This window comes from Cnephaeus nilssonii (assembly GCF_951640355.1).
Source record: "Cnephaeus nilssonii genome assembly, chromosome: 7".
Classification (NCBI taxonomy): domain Eukaryota; kingdom Metazoa; phylum Chordata; class Mammalia; order Chiroptera; family Vespertilionidae; genus Cnephaeus; species Cnephaeus nilssonii.
The window spans coordinates 64,482,833-64,500,540 of NC_137078.1; the positions used below are offsets into that span (position 1 = coordinate 64,482,833).

General features: G+C 44.6%; 1 protein-coding gene across 2 annotated transcripts in view; it reads left to right on the plus strand.

Annotated features, from left to right (window-relative positions):
* The window catches only part of DAB1 (DAB adaptor protein 1), a 278,601-nt gene that overhangs the window by 197,208 nt on the left and 63,685 nt on the right, over nucleotides 1–17,708 (plus strand). For both annotated transcript variants that reach the window (XM_079776036.1, XM_079776037.1), the window contains exons 5-6: nucleotides 15,963–16,094; nucleotides 16,712–16,831. In XM_079776036.1, coding sequence (XP_079632162.1) covers nucleotides 15,963–16,094; nucleotides 16,712–16,831 — 252 coding nt within the window. The remainder of the gene's footprint in view (nucleotides 1–15,962; nucleotides 16,095–16,711; nucleotides 16,832–17,708) is intronic.

Here is a 17,708-nt window from a genome sequence, read left to right on the forward strand (position 1 = left end):
GGAGTTCATGCGAGTGAAGGGATAATTACAGACTGTGGTATGTGTTAGGAAGAAAGGGAATGGGTTTCTTGGAAAATAGTAAACAAAGGCACCTGACCCCCTGTCTCTACAGAGAATATGAGCTCCTTAAAGGCAAGGATCTGACCAGCTCTAGTGTTGTATTGCCAGCCCCCAGCACAGTGCCTGACACGGAGGAGTCCCATTACTAGAATTGAGTCTGGGGGCATGTCACAGCCAGGCCAATAGCTGGTGGTATTTTATGTAGGAAGCACTGAGCAACCAAGCCAGGCCTCCTCACATGTGCCCTGGGTGCAGCTGTCTCTGAGTCTGGCACAGACATGAAAATATATTTCGGGAAGAAAGGATACATGAGCAGAGAGCTGGGCAGAACCTGGCCATCACTGCCCTGAAGGAGATGACCTGATATAGAAAAATGGGCATGAAGTTTGCAATCACACCGATGTTTTAGCACCACCTCTGAACACATTGATTAAACAGTGGTGGGCAAGTTGCTTAACCCCTCTGAGGCTCGGTCTTCTCATCTCTAACAAGGAAAAGATAGAGCCAGGCACTAGAATATATTAGTTCATGCCAATGTTTCCCTCTGAGACCCTCAGGTGAGGTGAAGGAAATGGTGTTTGGCACATTTTCAATGAGGGGGCAACTTTGTGCTAACTTCTTTTACTGACAGTTCATTTTCCACGGTAACCACCTAACAAGTCATGGGGCCAATTAGTGTAAGAAAAACAACTGAGCCTGGTACTCAGAGAGCTCGGCCCACCACGCCAGTGGTCTGGCAGCGTATGTGAGGAAATGCTGCATAGCACTAAATGGGAAGTAATTGGATAGATGTGGCTGTAAACTGCACAGCGCTGCACCACGCCCAGCCTCTGATTTAAGCAGCCAGGTCCGACAGTAATAGGGAAACTGAAGGGTTTCCCATCCTGCATTAAAAAGCAGAGCAGAGCTGGCTGGGACCAGTACTGCCTCTCATTTTAGAGACGAGAAAATGAAGGCTCATCGAGGGAGCAGAGACTGGACTAGATATCTAAGAACCTGTTGTTTCACCCCTGTATTCTCTTGGCAAACTCCTCAAACTAAGGAGATAACTGCATTCCTTTCCTAAGATGGCCATAACAGATGATGACAACCAGGTGGCTTATTGTCTCAGAGTGCTGAGAGGCAAGAAGTCTGAGGTGAATTTCATATATCGGGCCTCTAGTTAATCTATAAGATCCCTATTTCCAAGGAAGGTCACATTCTGAAGTACTGATTTTAAGGACATCAACATACAGATTTTGGGAGGGCACCATTCAACATGGAAAAATATTGATTCCTTCTGAGGATTGTGAGAGGGATCTGTTCCATGCCTCTCTCCTGGTGTCTGATGGTTTGCTGACCATCTTTGGTGTTCCTTGACCTCTAGATACATCACCCCAATCTTGGCCTTCATATCTGCCAGGCATTCTCCTTGTGCATGTGGCTGTGTCCAAATTTCCTCTTTCTATGAAGACACCAGTCCTATTGGATTAGAGGCACACCCTATTCTAGTATGACCTAATTTTAACTAATCCTATATAATAAAGAGAAGATATGCTAATTAGGCCAAAAGGCTGAACGACTGCCTGGACACCCTTCCGGACGACCATCTGGACGACCTTCCAGATAAAGCCTGGGCTGTGAGAGCCAGCCAAGGCAGTTGGGGCTGGGAGGGCCAGCTGAGGCTGGAAGGGCCAAGCCCCTTGCACGAATTTCGTGCATTGGGCCTCTAGTTAATTTATAAGATCCCTATTTCTGAGGAAGGTCTCACGTTCTGAAGTACTAACTTTAAGGATGTCAACATTACAGATTTTGGGAAGGCACCATTCAACATCGAAAAATAACTGACAGTTGAGATAACAGAATCTTTGATCTGGAGAGGAACTGCCATTTATTAAGCATCACTAGGTGCCAGGCAGGATACGAAGAATTTTATCAGCATGATTTTATTTAGTTCTCACCCCAATCGAATTGAGTATATATGGGACACCAAGGTTCAGAGAATCTGGGTGATTTGTCTAAGGTGACACAAGTAGTACAGATCTGGATTTCAGATGCTGGCCTGTGTCTAATCCATAGTCATGTGTTTCCTTAGAACCCAAGTGTTTTAATAAAAAATGGATCTTAGAAGCCATGTTTACCACCACCTTACTTTATAAATAAAGACAGCTTGACCTGGAATCCCAGCCTTCTCACCCCTAATCTAGTGTTCTTCCTATTAGCTTCATTTTAGTCCGTTCATTTTTTTGGTAAGTTTCTGTCGGCATGCAAAGCTTCACTGTGACCAAGGCGGAGGTTAATTTCAGACTAGTTACAATGCAGAAAGTAATTTTCCATTAAATATAATCACCTCATTTCTGCAGTGACTTGTGGCAAAACATGCTGTTTCATTTCCATTCATTCACACTCATTTTCCTACTTGCTGTAGTAATTTTACACCGTAAGCTAAAATGTTGAAATCATTGGTTACATTACTGAACACCTACAATGGTTATTAGGATTCTTCATGCAGAAAGTAACAGAAATAAAAATAAGAATTTTAGGAGAGCGAAAAATATAGGCATTTAAGATACATTCAAAACTGTGTTCAAGTGTAGAGGCTGCCCCGGGTCTGCAGCCATACCTGGCAGCAATACAGGGTCTGCCTTTTATCAGCAGTGTGACCTGGGCAAGTTACTCGACCTCTCTGTTACCTCAACATTACAAGTAGGGGAAGTAATATGGGAGGCTGTTGGGTGAATGAAATAAATGAAGATTCTGTATGTAGAGTACTTGGCAGGATGCCTAGCATATAGTCAGCACTCTCTGAATCATACCCTTTTTTAATATAATAAAAATAAAATCTGAATCCTTATGCATATTTGTAGAATCTTCCAAGTTTGGGATATTTTTTCCCCAGACTTTCAGAAGTGTAAATTTTTCTCATATTTAGTCAACCTGAACTTTTTAAAATGTGGTTGTAGAAAATAGAAAAGTACTGGCTGATGTTATTTATGCCATAGGAATGCAAGGACAAAGAAAACTCTAACTTTAAGAACTTCTAAGCCACTAAACGACCTTCTATGTTGGACCAGTGGTTACCTGATGGAACTGATAAAAGCCTTTTGTCTGCATTCTACTTTCAGTTAAGTCTTTGAAGTGATCAGTGCCTTGATTTCCCCAGAGAGAGGAAGAGGGAATGGGAGGTAAAGAAGGGAGCATGCTAAGATTTATTTTTTTCTCCAACATATTTTTATAAAAATGTTTAAATAAACAGAAAATTTTACCTTTTGCCATATTTGCTTTCTCTGACTCTCTCTCTAGATAGGTTAAGTGATCAATGAATAGACAGCCAGATAATAAATAGCCATGCTAGGTGTGCTCCTTGCTGCTGGGGCTTTATTGTTTCTAGGCCCTTCCTGTGAACAGTGCTAGGAATATAGTTTTTAAATCATGAGTTCATATTGATATTTCCAATTAAAAAGTAAAATGATTAGGTAATTTCTTAATTTTGTATTTGCATATCATTTTCTTTCACTGAAAATCTTACTTTCTAATAACTATGTATTTATTTTATATTAATACTAGAGGCCCGGTGCATGAAATTTGTGCATGGGGGGGGGTGTCCCTCAGCCCAGCCTGCACCCTCTCAAATCTGGGATCCCTCTCACAATCCAGGACTGCTGGCTCCCATCCACTCGCCTGCCTGCCTGCCTGATTGCCCCTAACCACTTCTGCTTGCTAGCCTGATCACCCCCTAACCACTCCCCTGCCAGCCTGATCAATGCCTAACTGCTCCCCTGCTGGCCAGATTGCCCCTAACTGCCATGCCCTGCTGGCTTGGTCACCCCTAAGTGCCCTCCCCTGCCAGCCTGGTCACCCCTAACTGCCCTCCCCTGCCGGCCTGGTTGCTCCCAACTGCCCTCCCCTGCAGGCCTGGTCCCCCCACAACTGCCCTCTCCTGCAGGCCTGGTCCCCCAACAACTGCCCTCCCCTGAAGGCCTGGTCACCCCCCAATAGCCCTCCCCTGCAGGCCTGGTCACTCCCAACTGCCCTCCTCTGCAGGCCTGGTTGCCCCTACCTGCCCTCCCCTGCTAGCCCGGTCACCCCTAACTGCCCTCCCCTTCTGGCCTGGTTGCCCCTAACTGCTCTCCCCTGCCAGCCCAGTCACCCCTAACTGCCCTCCCCTGCAGGTCTGGTCCCCCCAACTGCCCTCTCCTACAGGCCTGGGTCCCCCTAACTGCCCTCCCCTGCCAGCCAGGTACCCCCCCACAACTGCCCTCCCTTGTAGGCCTGGTCCCCCCAACTGCCCTCCCCTACAGGCCTGGTTCCTCCCCCCCCCCCCCCAACTGTCCTCTCATGCAGGCCTGGTCTTCCCCAACTGCCCTTCTCTGCCAGCCTGGTCACCCCTAACTTCCTTCCCCTGCTGGCCTGATCACCCCCAACTGCCCTCCCTTTCAGGCCTGGTCCCTCCCAACTGCCCTCCCCTGCAGGGCAGCCATCTTTGACCACATGGGGGCAGCCATCTTGTATGTTGGAGTGACAGTCGATTTGCATATTACCTCTTTATTATAAAGGATGTACCCAAAGCAAATTCAAAATTTCAATTCAAATATTAATTACTGTTAACAATAAACCAGGCATAGACTTCAGTGTTGATGAGACTTTCTAAAAGCCCTTGTCAGCCTGATATTTCTTGGGCAAGTCACTTCTTTCTGAGACTGTCTCCTGTTGTCTAAGATAAGGATAACAATGATTATTGTGTTGTTCAGAAATCTCTTGGTTTGCAAGTAATATGAAACTCACCTCAAAAATTCTTAAGCAACAGAAGGAATTCACTGATTTATACAACTGGAAACTACAAGTTAAATTTCTCTGGATCAGGAGATCCAGGTTCTTAGATGAGGCTATAAAGTTTGAAACTCTCTCTTGAACTCTTAGCTCTTTCTCTTTCCCACCATCCTTTGGCTACTCCAAAACTATTATCCTGTCATCACTAAGGAAGAGCTCACCTGAGGGAACCGTGCTTGGCAATTGAACACTATGTAACATAGCCATTACATTGATAATTTTAATCTAGGTTGCCTGGGATAACATCCAAGGTATTAAGAGCCTACCATCTACCAGATACCCTGCTAGGCACATTAAGTAATCTTCCCCACATCTCTGTAAGGGAGGGATTTTTCCCATTTTATAGGTGAAAAAAAACTGAAGCCCAGTGAGATAAGGTGACTTGCCCATGGCCTCAAAGCTGAGATTCAGATCCTTCCATCACACATGCTTTGGAAGTGGGGACAAAACAACACAATGTACAAAGTACTCTGAGTATGTAGCAGAAAAGGAGCCCTCTGCCTGCCTTCACACACACACACACACACACACACACACACAGACACACACACACACACACACACATACACACACACACACACCACTGTGGACTTTTGAGAGCTCTAACTGCATCTTAACCATCTCTGGCACCTAGTGTACCCTCATACCTAAGGGCTTTGGGGCTGAATGAGAATGGAGTGAGCAGACAGCTAGGCCAGCCCACCACCAGCTGTGGCTATGCGGTAGCCACATCACAGGTCATGGGACATGGAGTTTGGATTGAACCCCAGTGTTAGGAGACTAGTGTTTCACATAGAAGCCTGTTTTCTGTTTGACATGGTTTTTGCATCTCCTGCACTGAAATCTGCTTCGTTCTCACTCTGGTGATTGCTAATTGATTAAGCACACCTGGCTCCACTTTGCCTGTGAGACAAATTTAAACCCAAATCATGGGTCTAGGATGTTCTCAGCTGGTTAACTGGTTCATCTCTCTATTTTTAGGTCAGGGCTTTGGTCCCATCTTCCAGTGCCGTGTGTTTATGACATGTGTGTAGAGAGTGACTAAGAAGCTGTCTTTTATAGCTGTCATCTTGTTATAAAACTTAAAAAAAGGATTTAAAGAAGTGTTGAGAGAAAATCAGGACATGAGAATTTACTGGATCCAATCTCCTCATTTTCACAGCTGAGGAAAGGAAAACTGGAGAGGGAAACAGAGGCACAAATAAGCAAAGAGTCAGTGAGGTTGTGGGGAGGGGGAGTGGTTTCAGGGAAAGACTTGAACTCAGGATCCTGCTGACATTCATTCATTCAAAATATTCATTTAAATATGGCAGTCTCAAAGAGGTAGAAAGTAGAATGTGGTCGCCAGGGGCTGAGGCAAAGGGGGGAAGGAGAGTTAGTGTTTAATGGTGGATGGTCAGTTGGGGAAGATGAGAAAGTTCTGGAGAGAGATGGTGGTGATGTTGCAGAACAATGTGAATCTACTTAATACCACAGAACTGTAAATTTAAAATGGTAAAAATATGTATCTTCACCACAATAAAAATATATACAGACTGAATTCTGACTGCACGTCAGGCACCATACTTAATGTTCAGGGTCGCCTCCGGTATATTCGCCGCAAGCATCTTTGCTATAAACATCTTTGCATTTTTACCGCAAACATTTTTGCAGTACAATTAATTGGCCATAAGATGATTCACCGTGAAATATAAGATAACTGGTTGACAGTTTGGTTTGCTGTTGGCAGATTTAATGTATGTAAGCTGGTTGTCAGTTTGGTGTCATGTCTCCATTATATTTTATCAAGCTGAGCCTTCATAATGGGCTATACAGTGACGAGGAGATGTAGTAGCTTAAAATAGTGCATGATGACAACTATGTGTAAACCAGATTGCAAACCTACATGTTAAGTCAGATTGCATACTATGCTTGAAAATGATAACACAGATTGCAAATCCTTCGGTGAACATATTATCCCCTCCTACCCTTTAAAACCAAAAGTTTACCAAGCTACAGGAAACATAAAATAAGCTACTACTAATTCACTACAGTCTGTGAGAGCATTAATTATATTTTTTAGTTGGAAAATGATACCTCTCTTAATGAAGGAAGAAATTGTAGCAAAAAAGGGAAAGTGCATTGCCGAACAAAGAAATAAATCAAGTCAAAAAAATTGCATAATGCTATGAACAAAAGACCTTAAAGATTTTTTTGCAATAGTCCTTTTTAAATCTTGTTATCAATAGTTTGTTTTGTTGTATCATTTTTAATGTTCCTCTTTTACTTTTTATTTTACCTTTGATGACAAAATTGCCTTCTGGCCAATTAGTTGTGTAGTGAAAATGCTTGCGGCCAAATGTCAAGAAGCACTCAGGATAAGAAGATGAGGAAAAAAGATATTGTTGCTGCCACCACGCTGGAGCTAATGCTTATGCATGTGCCCCACATGGGAAGTCCAGGAAGCTGTGAGGTCTTGCAGCTTGGGAACCAAGTCTCTGCAGGAAATTCAGAGGCACTTTTGAGAATAGACATCTGTCCTGAGGTCTGAAGGGGAAGGAGCTGAGCTGTCCAGGCAGACGGACTAGCATGTGCAAAAACTGGGGTGGGAGCATGGTGCTTTTGAGGAACTGAAGAATGGTCAGGTGCTAGGAAACAAGGGGCCGTCATGGGAAGTCAGGCAGAGGCCCTGGCAAAAGTTTTTGCCTATTTTAGGTTTTCCATAGCTTGGTAACCTTTTGGTTTTATCCTGTGATGTGGTTTAAGCCTGAGATCGACCTAATTAAATCTGGCAGGTTTTCCCTCAGTCCCTTCACACACTGGTGTCACTATTAGAAAAAGTGGATGAGTAGGGGCTGGGGCTACTGTGTGAATCCAGGCCGGAAATCATGGCTGTGACCTGGGTCTGGTGATGGAGATAGAGAGGAATGGCCAAGGTAAAAGGTGTTTGGGAGTGAAATTGATAAGATGTGGTTATGAGGGGGGTGAGAAGGACAGAGGCTCAAGGCTGACTGTGGAAATGAATGATGGTGTGCACACTAAATTCACCAAATTCAAATATGAAAGACAAAGCATTGTGCCTTTTTCTTTATTTTAATATTTGTTAGTATTTTAATACATATCAGTATTGTATATAGTATAAATCAGTATAAATTTTTAAAAAATTATATATAGACTAGAGGCCTGGTGCACAAAATTTGTGCACTTGAGGGGGGGCGGGTCCCTCAGCCTGGCCTGCCTCTTCGCACAGTCCAGGAGCTCTCAGGTGTCCCGGTGGGAGCGGGCCTAAGGCGCAGTCTGGCCTTCCTCTGCCAGAGGCGACCTGCTGATCAGGGAAAGGCACCACCCGCATCATCCCCTGGCTGCTGCTGCCTATGGCCTCCCTCTGCAGGAGGCGACCTGGCGATCAGGGGAAGGCAACGCCCCCATCACACCTCTGCTGCTGCCACTGCCAGCTGCAAGGCTGCCTGAGCCTCGGCCTTTGCAGCCACTGTGGCTTGCCTGAGCCTCACCTGGCCCTCATTGCCTGAGCCTGAGCCTTGGGCCCTCGCAGCAGCAGCAGCCATTGGCAGCTTGCCTGAGCCCGGGACCAGCCCTGGGCAAGTGGCAGGCGCCATTGCATCCCAAACCCTGCAAGTCCCCGCCTCCATCCCCGACACTGCAAGTCCCCGCCCACCCATGCCTGCTGCAAGCGAAACCTGCTGATTGATCGTTACTGTGATGGTGTCCCAACCAATTTGCATATTATCCTATTATTAGATAAATAGGTCGACTAGTCACTATGACATGCACTGGCCACAGGCGGCAGACTCTCAATGCAGGAGATGCCCCCTGGTGGTCAGTGCACTCACACAGCCAACCTCCCGCAGTTAGCCAACTTCCCACAGTTGGCCAACCTCCTCTGGCCCCTCCCCTGGCCGGCCCCAATTGACCCTGATTGCCATCACCGGCCAGGCCAAGGGACCCCACCTGTGCACAAATTTGTGCACCTGGCCTCTAGTTATAAATAAGCAAGAAGCAAGATTTTAAAAATCAGTAGCAGTCCACCACTTGAAAGAACCCTTGTTAAGATTTTGTTGGATACATTTCCAGATTTTTCATACACACACACACAGAAATGCATACTTTTATTTTCAAAAACAGTATATTAAACATACTATTTTGTGGTATGCTTTTGATTCATTCAACAAGATATTATGATTATATTTCCACTACAAAAAATAAATTATGTCCCCAAGATGACTTTCAGTGACTGCATATTATTTCATCGTATAGAGAAATGCAATTTCTTCAACCAGTCAGTTAATGTTCAGCATTTCTAATTTTTCACTGGTCTAATAGCACTTCGGGGAATATCTTGCATCCAAATCTTTGCCCACATCTTACATTATTTACAGATAATTGAATTCCTACAAGAAGATTCATAGGGTCAAAGTTTATGCATGTTTTCAAGGCTTTGAAACATACAGCCGGTCTGCCCTCCAGAAAAGTTGCAGTAAATCACACTTCCACAACTAACAAAAATCACCATAATGGCCAACACTTACATAGCCCTTACTATGAGCTTTGCACCCTTTCAGGCCATTTACATATACTCACTCATTAATCCTCCTAACAGGACCACAGAGAGGCACTACTATTATCCTCATTGTACACAGAAATCCAGGGGCCCAAGGAAATACCTGTTTCCCCACACTTTTGTCAACACTGAATGGGAACCATTTTTTCTCTTTTTTGGTGGGGAGGAGGGGAGTGGCATCTCATTTATATCTAGTACTAGAGGCCCAGTACACAAATCTGTGCACAGGTGGGGTCCCTTGCGTGGCCTGCAGGGATCGGGCCCCAGCTCACGCCCTCAGCCTCACAGCCCCACCTGGCACCCTGCCGTGGCCTGGTGCCACCCCCTCACCTGCTCTACCATCCCACCTGCGGGACAATTGATTGGGGCCAGGCCCCCTGCCACTGCTGTGGTCACCGTCCAAGGGCGATTGGGCCCCTGCTTGCACCCGCCTTGGCCTGGCACCACCCACTCACCTGTTCCACCATCCCGCCGAAGCCCCGCTCTCATAGGGGCCCATGGGGGCCTACAGCTGCCACCCGCTGCCAGCACCGCCTCACTGACACCCGCCATGTTCTTCACTGCCCTCTGGTGGTCAGCGCATATCATAGTGAGTGGTTGAACGCCCCATCAAACAATTTGCATATTAGGCTTTTATTATATAGGATAGTTTATATGAATCAATGTAATATTTCAAACAACCTTTTAGGTTCTATGTCATTCTTTGTATTATAAAATGAGAGAAAATAAGGTACAGAAAGTTAGAGTGATATGCCCAATGCTACACATCTGATAAAGTAAAGAGCTTAGATTTGAAGTGTGTTCTCTCTGGTTCCAAGAGTCCATATTCTTTCCTCTGTTATCACACTGCCTCCTCAGCTAGAGACTAGGGTATTCAGAAATTTAGTCTTGTTCTTGAGTAAAACTTCTGGAAGATCTTAGAATGGGAACTCCAGGAAGAATTCACTCTGACCTTCTCCATATAGCATATGATGATGGGGTGTCTGGGACTGGTACAGAGGTTGCCTCCCAGCCTCATTGGTGCTGTGATGCAGGGAACACATCCAAAAATATGTTAGAAGAGAGAAAGGCCTTTATAATGAGCTTTTGTCTTGTGAGGTTTTAACTACTGTAATTGCCTATAATGTGAAGGAATGTATTTTTCTATATATCTATTTTTATTGTGTCTATCTGCATACTTGCTTTTTTATTTTGTTTTGTTTTTTATTAACTCACTTGAATGCTGGTGGGTATTGTTCCTGTGAATAGTTTTGCCTACTCATACACATACATACATATACACACAATAATAATATGAAGGCTAAATGGAGTAGAATTTATTCTTTACAAAAAGCTAGTGGTAAAGTCTGAGCTGATGACTTTCTAATCCATACTGTATTTAATTGGCTGTATTGAACCATGGTACAAATTAAGTCTTCTCTGTAATCTATTATGTCAGATGGTAACCCTCCAAACAATTTGATACTTCATTTAAACATTGGTAAATGGCTCATGGAGATGCTAATGAAAAAAAAAGATTTAATGATGATCAGATATGAAACCCGCTGTTCACAAAATGAATCCTGTGTGAAATGTCTTGAATTAATCTCATTCAATTACTCATTGAACATTTATTGAGCAACTACCTTGTGCAATGTATGTCTTCAGATGCTTGGTTCTTCCTTTCTTCTTTTTTTTTTAAATTTATCAAACATTACCCAGCATTTATAGTTCAAAAGGAGCAGTATTAGGAGCTAGGATAAGATTGAGGAGGATCAGACATCTATCTTTCTTTTTAGGAGCTAACATCCCCATAATGGAGAGAAAGTATGTTCTTGTGACCTAGAGGTTTTTCAAGCTTAGTTCTTTCTGCCTAGGATGCTTTTTCCCCTGATTTTCTGGGAGCTCCCCTTTTATAGGATGCTGGGTTCAACGTCAGCTCTCTTGTCAAAACTTCTCTGACACCGTTCCTCGTTCCTGCTCTGAGCCCAAGTAACATCCTACTTACACATTTACTATAAAGCTTGTCTTGCTATGGTGTCTTTGCCTCTCTGTGTTATGCGATTATTAGGTCCTTGAGGGAGGGACTCCATTCTAATCATCTGGATAGATGTAGCACTTAGTATGATACCTGGAACATAACAGCTTCTCAAGAAATACATATGGTGTGAAAAACTGGATGAATGGATAAATGTGAAACAAAATTAAGAAGTATGAAGCATCCCAGATTGAAGAACTAATGCAATGCAATGAGATCTAGGGAAAGGTATTATGACTAAGGGGATTGGAACAGTCAAGGGATGAGCAGGATGTGGGAGCCAGGCCTCAAAGCTTAAGTGATGTAATTATATGGAGTCGATGAAGTGTGAGCCAGGGCTGAAGAGCGAGATCAGCGTGACCAATGGCACAGAGGTGGGAAAGTACAGACCCTGAAGTGGAGTGATGAGTTCTTCAGATTATCTGCAGCCAAGGTTACCTGAAGTTCACTCATGGAAGGAAGGTCAGACTGGATTGAGGAGTTTGATCTCTGAATTGCCCTTGGAATTGTTCAGAAACAACTTTCATCCACAAAGCAATGAGGAGGGTTCTGATCAGGAAGAGTAAGTAAAGCTGTGGCAGAGAGATGGGGTGTTATGGAAGACTCTTTTTTGTTAAGAATTTTTATTGATTTTTGAGAGAGAGAGGAAGGGAGAGGGAGAGAGAAACATTGACATGAGAGCGAAACATCTATCGGCTGCCTCCTGCACGCCCCCTAGCAAGGATGGAGCCCGCAACACAGGCCTGTACCCTGACTGGGTATCGAATCAGCATCCTTTTGGTTCATGAGGCAATGCCTAACCAACTTAGCCACAGCGGCCAGGGTGAAGCCTCTGTTTTTAAAACCAGAATCTGGCTTTGATTTTTGGCAGTGCTTTAATATCTAGACTAAGTTTGTCTAAGACAAAAATTGTGTTTTCAAAAGAGATGTGGAAGAAGGATGACCAGAATCCTCCCCATCCCCCTCAAGCCAGGGAATCTCTGATGCTTCCAGAACAACCCATGAGGTCCCAGGAACACCCCACAACCTGGGATGAAGCAGTGCTTATCTCCCTCACCTCATCTTCCCACGGAGGGCCTGGCTTCCGGGAGTAACTGCCAGATCATGCTGGCTTGTCCTTTTTCTTTGAGACCCTTATAGCTGATCTTTACTCCGACCTGATTATGACCTTCTCTGACCTCAGATACCTGCTGAAATCCAGAACAGCTTCAGCTGTGCTTTCCTATCCAGCAATCAATCCCTTTTTCATCCCAGTTTGTCAGGGGTCATGGTTTTGTAATACAGACACATCAATTGGTTGCCTCTTACATGCACCGCGACCGGGGCCTTGGACCAAGCCTGCAGCTGAGGCGTGTGCCCTTGATCTGACTAGGGAGCCAAGAGTCTAAGTAAAGGAGGCCTTGATTCTACATAATCTTATTTCCTTTTCTCCATTCTTTGTCATCCTGAGTAGGGAGAACAGGACCTGGGTTTAGTACTGGGCTTGCCAGAATTCTCTCTGAGTTCTTTTATGAATAAACTCAGTCCTTTTATGAATCAACTCAGAGTTGAACTAGATGGTGTTTAAGGCTCCAACTGTCTTTGATTGTGCTGATAAAATCTACTGGAAGACCCGAAGCAATTTTGAGGCTCAATGAACAAGTATTTGCAAGATCCTCTGAGTTGCCAAGATGAATGCGATAATATGACTATGGGATTAGCAGGAGTCTAATGTATTTGTATTTCCAAGTGTCTATATTATATTTGCACGGTTAAGGTTGTAGAAAGTGGAGACACATCCCCTCACTGACTCCAAATGAATGAGCCACTTTCTGAGCATTCCTTTTTTAACATGTCATAAAATTAACTCCGGAAAAAGACAATGTTACAAATACCTTTAAGCACTTTATGCACACACGCAGCTACGCTTTGCAAGGCAATATTAGGTATCATCAGGCATTAAAAATGTTTTGATTTTAAGACACTTAATGAGGATTCTCAGGTAAATTACATCATCTCTGTCTGTCGCCTTGCATCGTAGGTGATATGTTACTATTGCACAATCATCGCCAAATCTAATTCCACCAGGAACACTTCTAATCGCGGTTTAATTTTAGAGCAATATTCCACTTGGCAATCAATAAGCTGCTGTCATCAAACTTTGATTTAATAGGAGACGTGGATAACATCCTCCACATTATACAGAGAGAAGACTACTTTCAGGAAAGGGGGAGGAGAAAGCCTTTGTCTCCCACTTCCCTTGCTGCCTACCATTGGCGCTCACAAAAGCCTATAAATCAATACCCCCACGTAGTGTGAATATAAGTCTCATCAATTTTACATCATTAACACCATGGAAAAGCTACCGCTCTTTGAGCAGTTTTTTTTTTTCTGCTGGCTAAATATGTGCTCTTAATAAAACAAGGATGAATAGATTCTGATATTCTCCTAACAAACACTTCTTTCTTCACCCATCGTGTTTGTGTTGAACTCCACTGGAATTATACAGTGATGTCCACTTGGGCGGCTAGGGATACTGGGCACTGACAACACCCTTCAGACATGAAGTCCAGTGGGCAGCGGGCAACCTGGACAGGGTATGATGCGGAAGGGAACCTCGCAAGGGGAGTAAAGAGGTTAGAGAATGGTCCGCATTGGGAAGGGGAAGGTGTGGCAGCAAACCCTGCAGGGATGATTCACAAAGTGAGAAGCCCGGAAAGGTGGCACCCGGCTGGGAAGAGGAGTTTTGGAAGACCCGGGCCAGTGGTCCAGAACTAAGGTGATGACGGGCATGAGAAGCAGATGTCTACTGTCTTCAGAGGCTGGTTGTGTTCTGTGAAGTTCTGCTGGCTCATGGATCCAGAGAAATGGAACAAGACCTTGGAGAACATCTAGTCCAGTGGTTCCCAATGTTTTCCTGACGTAGTGCTCATTGAATACCGTGTCTTCCTCCATGGGCTCAGGAAGGAGGAAGATTTGTGTCAAACCCCCCTCCCCTAAAAAAAGAATGCATTGATAGTCATTCACGTTCCTACCTGAATTATTTGAACCCATAATGAATCTCCAATGAGAATCTGCTCAAAGATTAGCTAAGGAGCACAGCTACCTGGTACAATCCCAAATAAACTTGGCATTTTCATTTGCATGCACAATGAAATGTGCAGTCTTACTAGGAATAATTATTCATTTCTGTTTAGCTTTTTTAAATGTTTAAAATTGCTTGGGAGTTCTTTTTATTACCTTTAATGACCTAGTAGGTCCAGGGCTTTGGATTAGGAGTCACTGACCTGATACAAACATCTCATTTGATAGAGGAATGCACTGAGGCCCATATAGTGAGTGCCTTACGTTCACACAGTGGTTAGAATTCAAGCTTCTTAATAGCCAGCATGATGAAAAGGCCCTTCAAGTTATAAGGATCTTAAGCAGGTGCATACATAACCCTGTACACAGAGTACTGTTTAATGAATGTGTGTGTGTGTGTGTGTGTGTGTGTGTGTGTTTGTTTTAGGTAGACTTAATATGCAAATGGTTATAAAGGTCACTATCACCAACAGGATAGTGAATATTATTTGTTGAAGCTTAGATAATCAAGGCAGGGAGGTCAGTTTCAAAAGATTTTCAAATTACTGACCAGCTATCCCAGTTTACCTTATTCAACAACTTGGGGCAGGCACAGTGCAAGTTTCTGGGATGACAGAGATGAGGAAGACAGACCTGGTGGAGAAGACAGGCAAGGGACCAGGCAAATATGTCAGAAAAGAAGGTCTTGGGAAGCAGGCGCCCGGGGAGCTCTGTGTGAGGAGTCCATCAGGAGTTTCCCCATTGCTGAGACTGACATTCCATGGAAACACAGAGGGAGGGGGAGAGAAAGCCTTGTGCAGGGGAGGTGTCACAGAGGTGGTGCTATTTCAAATGGCCTTTGAAAGAGGAATAAGATTCGAACCAGTGGATAAAAGAACAGGCAGACAGAGAGGGAGGGACCAATTCATGAACAGCCTGAGATATGGGGGACCCCATGTCTAGCCTAGATGGTGACTTTGGACAAGTTAGAGAAAGGGGTTTGTTCCTCAAGACACTCAGTCACCACCTGTGAGAACATCGCAGCCATGCGAAGGCACGGTTCTGTGATTGTGAGTGTCGCCCCCTGTGGCCGTGCAGTGTAGGTCTTCCGCCTGGTATGTGAGTGTGCTCCATCTCCAGCCAGAGCTTGGACTGGGCTGTGTCAAGAAGGATGTAGCAGAAGCTCCGCCACTGAGCGAAGCTGACTGGCTCGACAGGCTGAAGGAAGCCAGCTCACAGACGCTCAGCCAGCGTATGAGCAGCCCTGTTTACCTCTCTCTCGGGTCACAGCACTAAGACCTAGGAGGGGAGCCTCCCTCTCTCGCGGGCAGCACAGCTCTCTTTCCTTCCATCTGGACCAAACAGCTTTTCCCAAGCCCTGCGGGCCTGTGCACGCGTAGCTGAAACACATCTCTTATTGATTAACAGCTCGAAGGGGAAGTCCCCTAAATATGCTCTTCCTTTTGTCTCTCGCAGGCCCTTCAGCATCACCATGCTGTTCACGAAATTTCCTACATTGCAAAGGACATCACAGACCACCGGGCCTTTGGCTACGTTTGTGGGAAGGAAGGGAACCACAGATTTGTGGCCATAAAAACAGCCCAGGCGGTGAGTACCCCATCCAAAGAGGGCACCTTCCCTTGTAACTTGCGGGGGCAGTCACACTGCTGGTCCCTGGAAGCCCACTCTGATGTTTGCCTCAGCGATGCTGATACTCAGGTTCCCATCTAGAAAAGATCAACAGCCTGGAAGCCGGAAAACACCTCATGCCCATCCGGGTTTGTTGTTGTTTTTACTAATGGGTATTTCGCAAGGACTGACTATTTTCCTTTCTGATTAAGCAGGTTTGGAGGCACAGTATACAAATAAGTTTCCTGGTGTTCATAGCCTCATTTAAAAAGAAAATAAGAGAAAACAAATAGCCACTTTGCATAAGGCCTACTCTAATTTTATTGTATCCGAAATTACTAATAACTAAAAGCATTGCCTTTTACGCCTATGATTATTATGAATTTATAAATATAATTAGTTGGAGAAATGAACTTTAGCCTAGATGCAATTTACTAAACCAATACAAACTAGGTAGAATTAATTAAAGATGGAATGCTTTCAGTTTAATAGGAAAAGGAAGAGCTGTGGGTTGTAGCCAGCACACACAAAAGTGGGTCTTCGCAGCTCAGGCGCATCCCCTTATTAATAATGCTTTTTACCACCTTTCACTCCAGGCTGAACCTGTTATTCTGGACTTGAGAGATCTCTTTCAACTTATTTATGAATTGAAGCAAAGAGAAGAGTTGGAAAAAAAGGCACAAAAGGATAAGCAGTGTGAACAAGCTGTGTATCAGGTATAGCTGTGAGTTTATCCCGGTACCGGGGAAGATTGGGGCTTAAAATAAATAGATGTGAAAACTGACAGTCAGGGCTTCTCTTCCTGCCGCCAAATAGCAATAAAGATGAAAGGCTCTCGGGGAAATTACAAGCTCAGAAGCAAGCAGTGAGAAATGACCCCTTATTCTCTGAAATTCTAGACATGTAAGAGAAACGGAAATCTTGAATCCAGAGGAAGATTTCAGGGGAGGACAATGAAAGAAACACAATTGCTCTTGCTGTTGTTACAGTGGGTGGGGGTGGCTACAAGGGTTTTGTTGTTGTTTTCTGTGTGTTTTCTACCTAATGGCCCCCGAGCCTGTCCTACGCGGAACTGGTTTCTTTACTGTCCTATAACTTCTGAATCCAGTCTCACATCTCTCCTATGTCCTCTGCTCTCACCCCCACCCCTGCCCTCGCTCTGCTGTAGACAATTCTGGAAGAGGATGTTGAAGATCCTGTGTACCAGGTAATTCCTGAAACCAAATGGGTTTTTAGGGTCCGGAATGGCTAGGCCTGTGGTATAGACTTGAAGCATCTGCTGCCTGTGGAGCCTAGACAGGGACAAGATGGTTTCTGAGGGTGAGGGCTGCCAGCCCCCGCAGGAGCCAGTTTCCATGAGAACTAGCAAAAGTGTGGCCAGCATCAGGAACATGGGGTGTGGCGATGCGCTCTCCCATCTTGCCTTGCCTCAGCCCCCTCCATGATCTGTAAATGTCTGATCCTGGAGCTGAACGTTTTCACGAGTCTCTTGAATATTCTGAGTTCGTGAGAGAGACTGAATAATGAGGTGGTTTCTCTGAGTAAAGAACTGGAGATGGGGACTGGCGTTCAGACATTTGAATGCAAACCCAA